Raw genomic sequence first — 16,979 nt, 5'->3', positions numbered from 1 at the left:
CAAAACTATGGTGCTAATCCTATAATTGAAAACATCAGGATTCTGATGTTATAAACATTTCCAACTATCAACTTCCAACTAAACAATTGTGATCAGGTCACAAATGCTGTTTATATTGTTAACTAGGGAAACTCATAAAACAGATGTCAAGAATGACACACAGATTCATGAGGGGAATAATAGATTTAAAAATTATGCAGGAAGCTAAGGAAAGTATTTTCCCCTGTACAAGGAATTAATTTTCAAGGGCCAGACTTTTTTTCTAGTTTTTCCAATATATCTTGTCACTATGGAGATCTACAGACTTTCCTTAGTGAAGCAATGTATCTTATATGGACAGTTTGTATAGCTATTATTTTATGGTTTAAAATTTCAAAGAATAATGGCATTAAAAGACAGCTGGAGAAGGGGAAAAATCCATATGGTAAATGCATTGATTTATGGACACTTTCTGTGAAACTCCAAATGTTTCAACTATGCTTCAAGATTTGATCATGCTCTCTCCCTGAGGATGTGTTCGAATGTATAATACCTGATTGAAGCAGAATTAGTACATTTTAGGTATTTCTTGTAGGAGGTTGCTATCAGGAGTTTGGTGTCATTTAGGATATATGTATTAGACGTTTATTATTGACCAAATTAATAAATTATTTATGTGGAGAAATAATGTCTGGGTAGTAAATACTTTAATATTATTTTCTGAAATGCATTAGAGATGTGTTTTTTTTCCCTTTTTTCCAGTAAGAAATAAGATTATTAATGTAAAATTATTTATTTTCTGGAAGTTATTAAATCACATTATATGTCATAATATATGTCATAAGCTTATTTAAATGGGAAATCATCCCCTTTTTCCTCTCTCTCCTCCACTCTTTTTAAAATTAATTTAGGATACAGTCTGAAATTTTTTAAATGTTTCAATAATTTTCATATTTAAAGGTCTCTGTGCAGATAAATATGGTTACATGTCATTTCTAATTGAGTCATCATTGACTAGACACTACTGCTCTGTGTCTTGTTTTTAAATATAAGGTCTGACTCAGTAAATAATGTCTTTTAGTTTTCCTTGGTGCAGAAAAGTCGCATTCCTTCCCCTTTTTTATTCCAGAAGTAAGTTCTCGAATTCAAGAAAATTTAAGAACCAAATTAATGGGGATATGGCAAACATAGCTTCCTGTCTCACACAATTTTGCTTTTCACAAAAAGCAACAAAGGAAGGACTGCAATGAGGATATTTAGGGCCCAAATGTATAAGAGCTAGTGTTTAAGACTTCAGATGCTTCCTAAACAAGATATATTCCTTTACTCCATGCTCCAGTTCACATATTCTTCCTACTAGTAGGCTGTGTGTCGACACCTAATTCAGAGGAATTTTGTCACTGAATCCACTTATTAGAGAGAGGGAAGGGGGGGAATATCTTTCCACTCTGCTCTGTGGGGGCAACTGGTATTGCAAGCATCTTTTGGCCTTGTACTCAAAAACAAGATGCCCTGAGATATAAGAACTTGCTTTTTATATTTAAAATATTCAAAGTAGATCTTGCATTTTAGAACTTTTTCTGGTTTTATGCACTTTTAATGCTTCTGATGGGTAGAGCATCAAATGGGCCAGCCTTCACAATCACATGGAAGCTTGCTAATTCAAGTAGTCCTCACTTAATGTTTAGCAGTCTTTGAATGTTAGGATGGCACTGAAGAAAACAGTCCTTGCATTTATGATCTCTGATTATGGTCATGTGATTGTAATTCGGGCAGTTGGTTATAGCGTCTTATTTATAACTGTTGTAATAACTTGTGGTCATGTCATGGTCATTTGCTACAATCCCAAGTTATAGGGAGGTTACAAGTCATAGTCACATGATATCTTGCATAAGGATTGCAAATGATTTGCTTAAGGACGTGGCAAGAAAAGGTTATAAAATCGGGTACAGTCATGAGATACCTCACAACAACCACACAGCTAAATAACACATTTTCCAATCCCTATTGTGCCTGCAAGTTGAGGACTACAAGTAACAACATTTTATGTTCTTAGTCTGATGGGCTGAAGAAGCTAATGGAAAATGTTTTGTTTTCATTCTTCATGCTCAGAATATATATGTGACATTCTTTTAGAAATCTATACATATGCACCACTGAAAAGCTATATACAAAAAAAACAAAAGAGAAGACTTGCCAGGAATTTATATATTATATAATGTAAATCAAATTTGGAAATCATGAATTAATTACAACAGAAACTCCATGGGCAACTGAATTGCATACAGTACAGGCAATCAATTTTACTTTACCAAAATATACCAAAAAAAGAAAGAACAGCTACGTAAATTATAATACTTCATAGCATCAAAAAAAAATTCAGGCCAGTTTTAAAGCAATTTAAATAAAAATACATTATGTTGCAACTTTTTTTTATAACTGAACATGCATTCTCATTCTGGCCCATCTGCATCCAGCAGTCTTTTAAGTGCCCATATTTGCCTGTACCTATCACATGACTAACAAAAATATTCCCCATATTTTATACTGCAATTGATGAACTCTTGATTTTTTGGGAATACCCTTGAATTGTTGATCTCATCTTGCTTGTGTTCGTAAAGGGGGGTTGCTTGCTTTATCTGTAAAAAGAAAAAGGTATTTTCCATACATTATCCATGACATTTATCAATTTCTTTCTTCAATAATCAAGAGCTTTGAGCCATAAACCTGAGAAAACCAAGGCAAATTTATAGACCACTTATCTCAGTTGAAAGCCTTCATAATACCTCTGAATTCAACTAAGACACACATGTAGACACACAATTCTCAAATCACAGCAATTTAATATATTGAGAGGATTAAGAAGTATTTATTTGACATAGGACTTAAGATAGCAGTTTCTCAATATATACTGATAGTCCTTGATCTACAATTACAACTGATTGCTAAGCAAGGCAGTTGTTAAGTGAGTTTTGTCCCATTTTACAACTGTTTTTGCCTCACTTATTAAGCAGATCACTCCAATTATTAAATGAATGAGGTCATTAAGTAAATCCAATTTTCTCCATTTACTTTGCCTGTTGGAAGAGGGCTGGGAAGTTACAAATAGTGATCACATGACCTCGGGACAGTGCAACTGTCATAAGTACATACCAGTTGCTAAGAGCAACTTGAGCCATTTTAAGCAATTTTGGTTAAGTGATGATGTGGATGTTGCAATGGTCATGTGAAAAACAATCATGTCCCTTTTTAGTATCACTGCAACTTCTAAACAAAGTTACTAAATTAATGGTTGTATGTCAAGGATCATCTGTACTATGATTCTTATCCAACCAAAATTAGCAATCTGCACAAAGGACATGGCTTGCTCAGAACATCTAATCTAGTAGTTAGTAGGCAACAGTGCGCCATGGACGCCACTGTACTTTTACTGATGATTGCCTCAAAGGCCACAATTTGTTTTACTCCTCTGTCATTTCTTAAAAGATTTTTTAAAAGAACCATTTAAACATTTTTATATCTATTTTTAAGAAGTGAAAAAATAAATAAATCAAGTCAGCTTCAAAAGCTACCAGTTTCTTGCACCATATTTCCTTGCCGTAATGCCTTTGGATCATGGCAGTGTCCTACTGAGATTAGTTGGGTGCACAAAAAGTTCATTTACATTGTTTAACATTTTCACCTTTTAAACATGAATGTTAATAAAACAATTATAGTTTTAATTAGAACAATTACATATATGTATGCATGCAGATTGACTGCTGCTGATTGCTTAGCTAATCCCAAATCTTTCTGGCAAGGTTTTCTGAAGTAGTTTGCCTTATTCCTAGGGTTGAGAGAAAATGATTGGCCCAAGGTAACCCAGCTAGCTTTTATTTATATGAAACTGGCTGACTAATTATGTACAAACACACATATAAAATATAATAAAATGACATACATGTCTATAATTGTTCTAATAATAATTCACCTTCTGGTAAATGATTATTTGTGACTGGCTGTTTCTGCTATGTAGGTCATAATCTGACTGCATCTATCACATGTCCTCAAATTTCTATCCCTGGGTTACTCCATGCCATATACCGAAGCCAGTTTTGAAGCCAAGGTAAACAAATCACTCTAGGTTAATGTTTCTCAGCCTGAGAAACTTTTAAGATATATGGACTTCAACTCCCAGAATTCCCCAGCCAACTGATGTCTCATGTGGATGAGACAATGAAGCATAAATAACACTGGGGAAGGCCTATAGATAATAAGCATGGAGATTATCATTCTTCTTGGAGATGTGCTACATTAGAAGGCAATTAAATTGTCAAAAACAACAAAAACAAGTTTCAGTGGCTTTGACATTGTTCTTAAAATGGGAGAGTACAAAGAGGTCCAGGGTATAATCTTAATGATTTAGATCTGGTTGACGAGAGACACATGGGCACTATATAAAACACAAATTGTGGGTATCAATGGAAGCTCCTGTGATGTTTTGGAAAATTCAGCAGACATTTCTCTACAGTGGAAACACTGTTCCATGCATTACACTGAGAAAGCCTAGAATTCTCTCATAACTAGAGGGCCAAGATGAATAATAGCCCCTATTTAGGAAGCATTTCACATCATCTTGAGATAGAAATGTTGACTTACTTCTTGCTTCTTGGCTAGGATAAATTTTCTTAAACGGCTTGAATTCTTCTGGTGGAGGAAAGTCTTCCACGGAATGGAAAGTAAATTTCGATTCAAAATCATCTGGAAAGAGTTTAATTTTTAAAAAATTCATATTGAATTACAATAAGCAAAGTAACAAGCATGTACTACATATGTACCCATCATAGAATGTTATACACAAGCACAATAAAAAGCATGTTGGTCCTTACCTGAATGTTTCTTTTCTGTGGTAGAGGTGGGAGGGGCTACAACAGGGTTTTTTACAGCCTGATTGGTCCAGAGACTGAGGGATTTTTCTTAAATATCCTTCTTTCCCTCTTGGCTCCCAGTTTCATGAGGTTGAATGGAAAAGCTGACAGCATTATGTAAGGAAAATAACACCACATATACTGAGAAAACACCGGCCATTCTGACCCCTTTTGATCAAACCAAGGGTGAGAAAGTAGCCTCTCCCACCTCTGCCACAGAAAAGAAACGTTCAGGTAAGGACCAATATTCTTTTTCCCGTGGCTTCGGCGGGAGGGGCTACAACAGGGACATACCCAAGCTAAGTCCAAGGGTGGGTCGTTGACTCTGGGGGAGGGGGGTTGCCACTTGTTGGAGTACCCAACCGCCAAAGGCCGTGTCTGCCAAAGCGAAATAATCAAGGTGATAGTGTTGAATAAAGGGAGAGGGAGTAGCCATGCTCCTGGTGGAATGGACAGTGATGCCCTGTGGCGGAACCTGGTGAACTGCCTGATAGGCCTCCATGATGGCCTGCCGCACCCACCTGCCTATGGTGGTGGAAGACACCCTAGCCCCTAGCGACCTAGGTTGGAAGGACAGGAACAGGGTCTCCAACCACCTGATAGGAGATGTACACCTGAGATAAATGTGTAAGGTGCAGCGGACATCTAGGCAGTGCCAGCGGACTTCCCTCTCGTGGGAAGGAGAGGGGTAGAAGTTGGGAAGGATGACCTCCTGCGACCTATGGAATAGGGAGTTGACCTTTGGCAGGAAGGTCGGATCTAGTCTCAGGACAACCCTGTCTTGGTGGAATTGGCACAAATCCTCCTTGGACGAAAAAGCACCCAACTCAGAAATGCGTCTAACCTAAGTGACGGCAACAAAGAAAATCATCTTCAGGGTCAGGAACCTAAGGTGCACGGTCCTCAAAGCCTTGAAGGGGACACCTGTAAGGGCTCTAAGAACCAGGAGAGATCCCACGTGGGGAACCTGTGTACCGGGGGAGGGCACAGGCTTGCCCCACCCTTGAGGAAACGTTTCACCAACGGTTACTGGGTTAATGACCAATGACCCTCCCTTGCTAAGACCGAAGATAAAGCAGCCGTCTGCCTCCGTAAGGTGTTATGGGGGAGGTCACGATCTAGACTGTGTTGTAGGAATTCGAGGACCTGGGTGACCGAGGAAGAAGCCGGGGATAATTGGAACCTCCCACACCAGGACACAAATGTCGACCACATCAAATTATAAATTTGAGTGGTAGAAGGATGCCTGGTTGCCTTGATAGTGGAGGTAACCTTGGCAGATAGGCTAGCGTCCCTCAGAAAGCGTCGCTGAAGTGCCAGGTGGTCAGCTGGAGCCACTGGGGCTCCGGGTGAATCAGTACCCTCCTGGCACAGGGAGACATCCTCCTGGGGGATCCTTCAGGGTGGAGATATGGATAGTTGGACAAGGTCCGCAAACCAAGGTCGCCTCAGCCAAAATGGGACCATCAGGATGATATGGGCCCCTTCCAACACTATTTTCCTCAGGGTTCCCTGGATGAGAGGAAGAGGAGGAAAGGCATAAAGAAGGCTGAGGGGCCACGGGTTCTAGAGAGCATCCTTGCCCTCTGCGTTGCATGCAGGAAAGTGGGAAAAGAATCGGGGAAGTTGAGCATTGCTCGGGCTGGTGAACAAGTCCACCAGTGGATCACTGAAGTGGAGGCAGATCCTGTGAAATATCTCTGGAGCCAGCTGCCACTCGCTGTGATCCACTGTCATCCGGCTCAAACAGTTAGCTTGGTGATTGGCTATGCCTGAGATGTGTTCCGATAGGATGAATGCCAAGTTCTTCTCCACCCATAGACTGAGCTTCCGAGCTTCTTGCCACAGGCTTTTGGAATGGGTCCCCCCTTGACAATTTATGTGAGCTTTTGCTTCTACATTGTCCGTCAGGAGGAGGACATGCTGGTTGGCTATCGAGTCTCGAAAGTGGAGAAGAGCTAGGTGGGCCGCCTTCAGCTCCAGCCAACTGATGTTGTGGCGCAGGTCGGACTTTGACCATTGTCCCTGCGCCAGGCTGGTCTCCATCACCATTCCCCAGCTGAAGAGGCTGGCGTCCGTCATAATGGAGATGCGGTCCGGTTCCCAGAATTCGGCCCCGCGGTTCAATGGCGGGGACAACCACCACCTCTGGACCAGTGGAGACCAGGTGGTAGATGAATGGAATGCGGGGAGTTGCTCATCCACTGTCGCTGGAATGGAATGAGCATCCACTGAAGTGTTCTGTATTGCAGGCCGGCCCACGGGACGATCCCTATGTACGACACCATCTTGCTCAGTAATCGCGCCAAGGTCAGGATGGAAGCTGACTGACTTGTGCGGACGTGCCGTGCCAAGCTTTGCAGACTTGTCAGACATTCTGGTGAGAGACGGACTAGCCCTGTTCTCGAGTCTATCACTGTGCCTAAGTGTAGGATTTTTGTTGATGGGGAGAGGTGGCTCTTGGGGAAGTTGATGGAAAACCCTAGGGAATGTAGTGTTTGAATGGTAATCTGCAGATCCAGATTTGCCTGCATTCAGGATTGGACTAGGACGAGCACATTATCGAGGTAACAATGGAGTCTCACCAGCCAGGAGCGCAGGTGAGCCACCATTGCCACCAGGACTTTCGTGAACATGTGGGGAGCAGAGGCCAGGCCAAATGGAAGTACCTTGTTCTGAAAATGACAACCCCTGTGGGAAAAACGGAAGAATTTGCGCTGGGTTGGCCGAATTGGAATGTGCAAGTATGCCTCTGTTAAGTCTATTGACACCATGAAGTTTCCCCATCTGATCCCCAGTAATATGGATTTGAGAGAGGATATCTTGAAGCGTCGGTAGACCAGGAATGAATTTAGATGCTTCAAGTCCAGGATTGCTCTCCATCTCCCAGAGCTCTTCAGGACGACAGAGATTTGAGTACACGCCTTGCCCACACTCCTCCAGAGGGACCGGCTCGACTGCCTGAATGTCCAGCAGATGCTGGATTGCCAGGAGCATTAGGCGGCGCCTTTCTGGGTCCGTGGAGGGGGGGAAGTTCTGAAGAGCATCAGGGGAGGGGCGAGGAACTTCAGACGGAGACCCTCCCTGATTGTCGACCTGACCCAGGTATCTGATGTTATCTGAACCCACTGGTCCGTGAAGGATGCCAGGTGGCGCCTATGGGTAGACTTGGGTTGGAGTCATTTTCCCCTGCAGAAGGGACGGCCGCCCCCTCCACGAAAGGGCTATTTGGGGTGACCCTGAAACCTATTCCTATCTTGGCAAAACGGCCGCTGACTCTGTCTATCATACCTGTAGGGGGCATACCACTGCTGGCAGTAGTCCTGGTCAGGAGGCCTGAAAGATGAAGGCCTACGGTATGAAGACAGATGATTGTCCGGCTTCTTAGAATTTGAAGGTAGGACCTTCTTTTTATCCTTGTTCTCCACAAGGATGGGATCAAGGGAAGCTCCAAAAAGGTTAGAGCCGGAGAAGGGGGCTGCTGCTAGATTCCATTTGGACTTGTTGTCCATTTGCCAATTATGGAGCCACAGAAGTCTCCTTGCAGTCACAGAGGTGGATAGAGCTCTGAATGCAAATTTAATGAAATCCAGGGTGGCGTCCACCGAGAACTGAGTAGCTGAAATGATCTTAGTGAGGTCTTGGTGAAGACGCTCATCTTGGATTGGGATGCGGTCCTATAGCTGTCGGAGCCACATGACTGTTGTGCGGTTGAAATAGAATGCTTCTGCGTCCGCCTTAAAGCCCAGGCAGAAGCACTGAAGTTCTTACAAAGGGTAAGCTCTGCACACTTGTCCTCTGGCTTCAGCTTGTCGGCCACATTACCTCGCCCACAGATTCTGTACCACTTCCAGGAAAAGAGGAGGGGCTGAGATTTATAAACATGGCCAAGTTGGGATCCCTGTGCTGGGAGACTGGTGGAGCCCCTGTGCCAATCTGAGTAGTCTTTTTGGCCTTGTGTAACATAGGCTTGAAAGCAGGGGAAGAAAAAGCCCCGGAAATGCTGGGGCCTCTTGGGGGGTGGAATCCTCATCCTTTGGAAACCCCAAGTCTGGGTGTGTGACCTCTCCCAAGATGGAACCCTCACTGACCACTGAGGGGGAAGGAGGCCTAAGATTATCGTGCCCTCTGGAAGAAGAAGAAACCGCTGGTGGTCTAGACACCCCTTGGGAAGAACTGTCCCTCTGGGCTAGGCCCAAGGAAATACCTCTAGATATAGCTGCGGAGATAAGTTTCCTGATGCTATCTGGCAATTGGTCTAAATCCTCTAAATCCTCCTCGGAAGGGCCTCGTGATGGAAGCCCTTGGGGGGCAAGTTGGACTGCCGGTAGGTAGTCCTGGGATCTCCCTTCTCCTGGATCCTCCACCCTTTCCCTATAGGCTCTAGGTGAGATGGGGGGAGAAGGGGAGGCCACCCCCCTGCAGGGCCTTGCAGGAGAGATAGAGGGAGAGGAAGGGCAGAAGCCCCTAAGAGGCAAACCAGATATTTGAGAATGGAGCCCAATCAGAGATCTAGATCGGCTGAGGGATTCAGGCCTAGTTCCCGCCCACAAGGTCGCACAAAAAATGGCCGCCGCACCTCATGGGTGAAGAATCAGGCAATCGCAACTTTGAAGTGACTCTGAGGGATTAGCCTCGCGACGAGCCGAGTCTGATAGACTCCTGCGCCCAGCTTATCTGTAGACCTTCTGTTCTGAGGTCCACGCTGGCAAATTCAATTGTCGTGCCCACTGTGACTAAGTGAGCCACGGCAAGTCTTTGAAGCTGCAGTGAGGCCCCGGCAGCAGCGGTGCTAAAATCTGATCAGAATCAGCTAGAGCTTTTTAAAGTTGATTGCTAGAAGCCGCGTTTAAGCCCCCGTGCTGAATTAAGTGAAAAACGGCCTCCGCTGTGCTCAGAAGGGGCAGGCAGCTCTCAGATTGCCGTGGAGCCCAGAGGCAAAGCCCCCTGCTCTCTTTCGTGAGAATGGAACGTCTCTCTGATGGCAAGTTGTTTAGAATTAATTTAGAATATCCAATAATCGAATCTTTATCACAGTTAATATAATACCTCACTGGAGCCACAGCTAGTGCTTGGACCAAAGACTGAGGGAAACTGGGAGCTGAGAGGGAAAGGAGGACCAAGCTGGACCAATCAGGCTGTAACAAACCCTGTTGTAGCCCCTCCAGCCGAAACCACAGGAAAATAATCCATCCAGCATATTCTCAATTCAGTTGCATCATTTTATCATATTTTTAAAATTCCGTAAGTTTTATTTAAAGCTTGTTTAGCCCCATACACTTCTACCAATTCTAAAGATATTAGAATTGCAGTAGTCTCTCACAATCCACTTTTTTGTATCTTACTGTTTCACTTAAAAAGTTTAAATTCTATGACAGGTCAATCTAGTAAACTATTCAAGTAGTTTTCTTAGTAAAAATACTGAAATGATTTGCCAGTGTTTTCTTATAAATAATGACAATAGTTGATCCTGGAGTTTTTTCCTAGGTATATTGCTAACTATGAATGTATCTGCCTTTGAAATTCCTGTACAAATGTCCATTTGTTTCCAAAAAAGTTCAAATTGACATACTTAAATGCACTTGTTCCTCACTTAGCAACTATTTCTGCTTGTGACCATTCACAAATGTGATGGTAATTAAAAACATCATTTTCTGACCATATGCATTATAACTAAAGGCTGTGTGCCTGATAATGCATGTCAGAATAAGAGTAATGCTGGTATAGATGTACAGAAGAACCTTGACTGAATCAGGCAGTAGCAGCCAATAAACTTTGTAGCATCACTCTTTCTCTCTTTGAATTACTACGTATTCACTTAGCAACCATTTTGCTTAACAACTTAGTAATTGGAACAGAATTTAGTCACTAAACAATGGATGAGTGCATACTGACTTTCTTGAGCAATTTGCATTGCCATTCCTAAGCAGACTAAGTTTTAACAAAGCCTTCACATAGATTATTAAGTCTGTAACCTTATGATAAGAAAAGTTCTGTTTTTGTATATACAATACTTGGCAACAATAAATGACATAGTGCTACCTGTAATACCTGGGTCCTGAGTAGCTGGTGGCCATGGAGATACTTGTGTGAGTTGGCATTTGCTTGTGAGCTCAGTTGTGGGAGACCTTGCAGGAGGAACAGGTGGTGGCATCAATTTGGCTAAGAAGAATAAACATGAGAAAAAGAGTGAATCAAGTATTTATTTGCATTCTTACCGCTCATTCTTGTTCCAAAATGTTCTAGCAAAACATGCATACATGTAACCTATTCATTCTCAGAATTAGGCAGTGTGATTAGTGACAATTAACCAATGTGGGATTGCAGTCAGTTCTCCCATTTTGTCCAGCATGTTTCTTTTTGTAGATTCCCTGTATATTTTTAAAAAACATTCTGTTCAAATCATCAGATTCAGTGAGGTATTATTACTTTTAGATACAATTTCTCTGACTTATAGGAAACTTTTTTTGGCCTATGGGCAGATAAAACCTTGGACAATCTGTTGAAGGCTGCGTGTTCAGTCAGCAGTACAACCTAAGCAGGCATGTAGTCCTCCATGGACGAGAGAGAAAGAAAGAGAGAGAGACTGTAGTTACATTCTAAAGCAATTTCTGAGTTGTGCAATGTAGAACACTAAGGATTCCAATTAACTTCCGCTCCTAAGTGTATATAGAAAGGACATCCATACCCAATGCGAGTTATATTCCACAGGAAGTAATCCAATAGGGTGCTATTGAAAGTAGTTACCTCCACCTCTTCCTTGTCTCCTTTTCTGCATTGCAGGAGCTTGCTGTGTGCTTGGGGGAGTAGAGGGAAGAGGCACTGATTGAATGGGAAGCTTTTGTAACTGGCTCTTGGGAGACATTAGGGGAGCAGAATCACTGCTGCTGTTCAAGGCACTGTTACAGGTTGGTGACGGTGGTGAAAACATTGAGGTTCTAGGTGAAGAAAAAGTAGACATAGAAGGACCTGGGAGAGGTGGTGGTGGTGGAGGCATGGGGGGAGAATTATGTTTTAGGTCGAGCTGGGAGGAGCTTGGGCTGGAACATTCATTAATTTTGCCTGGAAGCTCAGAGGGGGATGATGGAGACAAGGGTAATGGTGGTGGAGGTGGTATGTGTAATGGGGAGAGATGACCTTTAGGAGTTTTAATCTGAGAGGATACAGCAGCAGCAGCCATGTCTGGAGAAGGGAATTTATTAGGATGCTCAAAAGGAGGAGGTGGTACAGGGGGAGGAGGGGGAAAGATAAGAGATGGTTTGCCAGAGGGAGATGGTAATGGTGGTGGTGGTGGAGGAGGAGGTGGAGAAGGAGAAGATGGAACTGAAGTAGGAGGAGGAGGAGCAGGGATGCTGGGGGGAGCTGGAATAGCACTCTGGATCTTGGATGCTTCTGACTCATCTGCTTGCTTAGGGCCACTTGGGGAGATCTGAAAGTTGCCACTGGACTTCCCATTATTGTTGAGTGGGACTGGGGTTGTTTTGGCAATAGGTGGCTTTCCAGTCCTATTCACTGAGAAAATGAAGCAAAAGCAAATAAATCACCTTTAATTTTCAAAACTACAGCCAACAATTCATTCTTTGAATAGTCTAAATTATTCTCATTGTAATTAAATCTAAATAATTCATCCAGATTATTGGATTCAAACAAAGAAAACAAGAGGATTTTTTTCTAACTTAATTTCTTAAATCAGTTGTCCTACTATTAATTAGCTATTCTAATCCTGCCAATTCATTTTCAAAGACTACAGATCCAGCAATTTCATTATTCCGAGAATCAGAAGGACCTAAATTTTGCTTCATTCTGTTGCCAGTCAAAAAACAAACTAAAATAGTACTGTGGAAAGGAGGAACTGTTCCTGCACATCTCAATTACACCATACAGAGGTGAGATGAATGTCTCCAGGCAACAGTTACACTCTGGTGAATTCAGGAACAGCTGTCTTTCCACACAGCACTGTAGCTTATTAACCTATTGTGCCTGAAATCTGTTTTTCTCATATCTCTCTCTTACTTGCTTGATTTGTTAGTTTAACCTTGTTTTACCTTTTTGGTTGACAAACAATGTTTATAAGACCAAGATAAGATCTTGGTCACTTTTATTACTTTAAATGGCATTATCCTTGACTGTCCTAGAAAACCATCCAGGAATAACAGCTAGTATGAATCATAGCAGCATGATTATTAACTGGCTTGATTATACTTATTTTGAAACAGATACATCATTCAAAGGCCTTGATGTTTTTGAGTTAATTTATTGTACAAGGCAAAAATGATGACCAAAATTTCCCTAATATAATGAAATAAGAGAAAATATATTGCAAATAATGTGTAGAATATGCATGTTTGTTGTTAATGCAAACATAAATACTACATAATAACTGACTTGTGCTCAATGAATACCAAAGTGATTTTGCATTTTATGCAATTCATAGGATCTGAGAACTTTCTATAAGTATAGCTAACATGCAAAAATAAATCATATCTTGTTTGCACTCCAAATCTTCAATTATTCTTTGAATATTAATTTTATATACAAAAGTACAAATTCGTATGTTCTAAAATATTCTGGTGTTTTTTTTTGTTTAGACTCCATTGCAAACTGTATTTTTTACCTGCTAAGTCTCTTTGGCCCACTGGTCTCAGAACAGGGAATCCTTCTGCAAAAAGGTTCCCTAATGCCTGAGGAATTTCACTGCTACAATTTCCAGAGCTTCCTCCATCTTTGCTGGGCCTTCTTTTGTCAGCTGTGAAGGAGGAGGAGGAGAAGGGGTATTATGTTAGCTTTTGGTTTTTCTGCTCTTTTTCTTTTGGCATAAAATGAACAGAGGCTAATCGCTGTGTACATACAACATAGTGATGGTTAAGTGTGGCAGGATTCAGCTAGTAAGCATGATTAGAACATGCTGTGGCTGGATTCACACATACACTAAGCCAAAGAAAAAAATACTTTTAATATGTAACTAAATACGAAATATATAACTGAGCAAACTGTATTATGGCTTAGTTATGATGTAAAATCTGTATGCATTACAATTAACGTAACAAAAAGCAGGACTTTCTGATACATATATTAAGACAGAAATATTCCCTGTAATCTAGATAATAACTGTGCATATACTGTATATTGTTCTTTAAAACAGAAACTTAGGTGTTGACACTGACTTTCTATAATCTCAACCAATTACTGCTGAGATTAATATATTCCCTTTTTTGCTTCTTTCTTCTACTAGTTCCTCTTTATCTTGTTAATTTTCAAGGAATCTTGGGCATTCCTTGCTGCAATTTTCTTTATTGATTTTGGCTGGAGGGAATTGAATTAACTAGGAAACATTTTTTTAATATAGAAAACTGTCAATCTATTTCCCTAATGAAAGATATGACTGAATAACTGACAAGTGTTCAGAATGGCTGAAAAAAGAAAGGCTCAAAAATGTGTCACTTGTACAGAAAAAGTGCAAGAATTAAAGTCATAAACTGGAGGAGGAGGAATTAAGAATTGATTTAAGAATGAATCCAAAATACAGTGTGAATCCAAAATCCCAAAATACTGTATATGGGGTAATTGGAAGACTTGAAAATTATTCCTCTAATTAATAAGAAGTTCAGAATATTTAAGAAAAATGTTAGCTTGATAAGATTAACAGTTTTCAAATAATCAAGCCAATATAAGAAACTTTCATCAGAAAAATGAAAGTGAGTCATTGAAACAGTTTTGCAATCAAAGAAAAAATAAAGGTTTCTGCCAAGAAAGGGCTTTTAATGTAAAAAGGACTGAGTGGCCATTGGAGCATGTCCATAAACAGAAGACTTACTGTCAAACTTCGGAGCACTGTGATCATTGATTTGGGTTACTCTTCTCAGTCGAGTCCCTCTTTGGATCTCGTGTAATAAAGCACTTCGACTTTTGGATTCCTCCCTTTTCACTTTGGGTGGTTCTGTGTTTGCCTGTCAAAATAACGGGTCAAAATCCCAGACATCAAGAGAGACAAGGACAGGGAGATGTGTCTAGCAATGTTTGGTTCCTTGATGATCATCACACTGTATATGGTTTGACAGTCAACATCAGCATCTTAAAACATGGGCCAGAAATTGTATTTGTTAAATGTACTTCATGTTTACCTCCAGGAATTTAAAGTATACTATTCTCTTCTCCAGCTTTTCCTCATAACAAAGCTGAGTGAGTCCTAGCTCCTCTGACTGAGGATGGACTGCAGTTTGAAGTTTCCTGGTTATAGTTCACATCCTTAAACTCATGCCATGTTGGCTTTCACTAATTGGTCACCAGTGTCAATTTTTTAATACTTAAGTGTTGTCCGTGTCTGCTATGTACAATTACAATCTGGTAGCAAATTTACTAGGTGTTTCCTCAGGATAATATAGTGCTTCCCTCACTATCTATCAGGATCCTTGGCTTACTTGAATTTTTATAGGTTCTTTCAATAAAAACAAAGCTTTCTGGTATGTGATTGACAAGTGGAACATGCTGATCAAAACTTCTTTTAACTAAAGATATTACAGATTGCAAATGCAATATGAATTACTTTTATTTAAAAGCACATAATTCATTTTCCATTTCAGCTGATAATCACAGACAACGGTACTGATGACTATGCTAGTAAAGCCAAAATAAAAAAATATCAATATCTTTTTTTTTAATGAACGAAGATAGTTGAAAGTACATCATATCAGTTTGGAATCAAATCAACTGAAATCAATGGAATATTCACCCACAAAACATGATTAGGATCAGGCAAAGAAATAACTTAGATTTATTTTCTTTATCTCACACTGAATCACTTTACTAAGGAATTCTATTCAGGTATAATCAAACTTTCATTTTACATATTTCCCTTCAGCAGCCTTGAAAAAAAATAATTGTTGTCCCATCTAGTAATTTTTTATTTCTTATGTCTGGGCATAGCAGCTTTTTTGAAAGGGATTAAGCCATTGTCTTTTTTCTAAGACTGAAAGAAGAAACTGGCTGAAAATCACCCAGCTAATTTTATGATGATATGGGATTTTATAGTCTTATAGTATTTTGGTTTCTAGCTGGATGCTTTAATCATTACACAAAAATGGTACAATGGTTAAACTTTGGACTCCAACCCCAAATAATAAAGTCTGTTGTTTCCAAAGCAATCAAGATGATTGGTGGAACTGATATCATAGTAAAACTTAAAAGTCAATTTGCATTTTATGGACAGTATTCAGCTCCAAAAAATATCTTTTGATTGGGACTGTTAGAAACAAGGAAGGAGGAATCAAGTGTTCAATGGTAGTGCAAATGTGTTGGGACTGCAGCTTCTAGAACTGCTGTAATTACAGTCCTAATTAAACTTGCAGGGCACCAAGTTGAGAAAGATTGAATTACACTTTAAATTTTTAATGAAATGTAATGCCATTCAAAATAAGTCTGTCACGTAATAAAATATAAAAATCACAAAATATAATAATCGGATCTGGAAGCTCCTTCAACCTGGAGCTAGACCGACAGATCTACCTATACAGAAACTTCATACATCACCAGAGTCCATTTGAAAGTTGACCTAGATTAAGTTTTCCCCTTAATTCTGCTATGACAATTTGTATTACATAAAAATGTATTTGGATGTTTTCTTTGATATTAAAGTGATGGGCACATCCATTCATATAAGGAACATTTACACAAGGAATTTTATTTTAATTTTAGCTTAGCAGAATTATTATACCCAGGCAAAAATCTAGTCACAGTTAAACATATCTAAGAGACAAATAAAATATGGGTTTTCCCATTTAAATGAGAACTTAAACAGAACTTGCATTTAAAACTTATAAGACATTTTCAAATAAAGAAATAAAGCTTAAGTGCTACTTCCCAGATTAGAGTTGAAAACCACTGCATCTCAAAACTGTTTCCCTTTCTCTATAAAAAGGATGTCAAGCTTGCGTTATCACATCATTATGTGACAAATCGTAAGTTTTTTCCCCTTCACTAAATTGGGGGTGAGCATGGCTAGCATGTGACTCATCTGGTCCACATGCCACCAGTTTGACGCCCCTGCCCTAGAAAGGGCTGCATGTAATGGTGGATTTTCTGATTTCACGTGAACTG

At 40.4% G+C, this 16,979-nt stretch overlaps 1 protein-coding gene across 4 annotated transcripts in view; it reads right to left on the bottom strand.

Annotated features, from left to right (window-relative positions):
• Nucleotides 1-2,168: 2,168 nt before the first annotated feature.
• The window catches only part of WIPF3 (WAS/WASL interacting protein family member 3), a 34,642-nt gene continuing 19,831 nt past the window's right edge, over nucleotides 2,169-16,979 (bottom strand). For 2 of the 4 annotated variants that reach the window (XM_087712812.1, XM_014064632.2), the window contains 6 exons: nucleotides 14,701-14,833; nucleotides 13,501-13,632; nucleotides 11,634-12,398; nucleotides 10,929-11,048; nucleotides 4,618-4,719; nucleotides 2,169-2,618 (listed from right to left, as the gene is read on the bottom strand). In XM_087712812.1, the coding sequence (XP_087568938.1) occupies nucleotides 2,578-2,618; nucleotides 4,618-4,719; nucleotides 10,929-11,048; nucleotides 11,634-12,398; nucleotides 13,501-13,632; nucleotides 14,701-14,833 (1,293 nt within the window). In that variant the 3' untranslated portion in view covers nucleotides 2,169-2,577. Of the gene's footprint in view, nucleotides 2,619-3,551; nucleotides 3,606-4,617; nucleotides 4,720-10,928; nucleotides 11,049-11,633; nucleotides 12,399-13,500; nucleotides 13,633-14,700; nucleotides 14,834-16,979 lie in introns of all 4 variants that reach the window. The other 2 variants (XM_087712811.1, XM_087712813.1) reach the window with 2 other exon arrangements.

This window comes from Thamnophis sirtalis, unplaced genomic scaffold, assembly GCF_051295495.1.
Source record: "Thamnophis sirtalis isolate CommonGarterSnake01/CBP01778 unplaced genomic scaffold, rThaSir2_p1.2 scaffold_4, whole genome shotgun sequence".
NCBI classification, from domain to species: Eukaryota; Metazoa; Chordata; class Lepidosauria; order Squamata; family Natricidae; genus Thamnophis; species Thamnophis sirtalis.
This window is presented reverse-complemented; position numbering and strand designations above follow the sequence as displayed.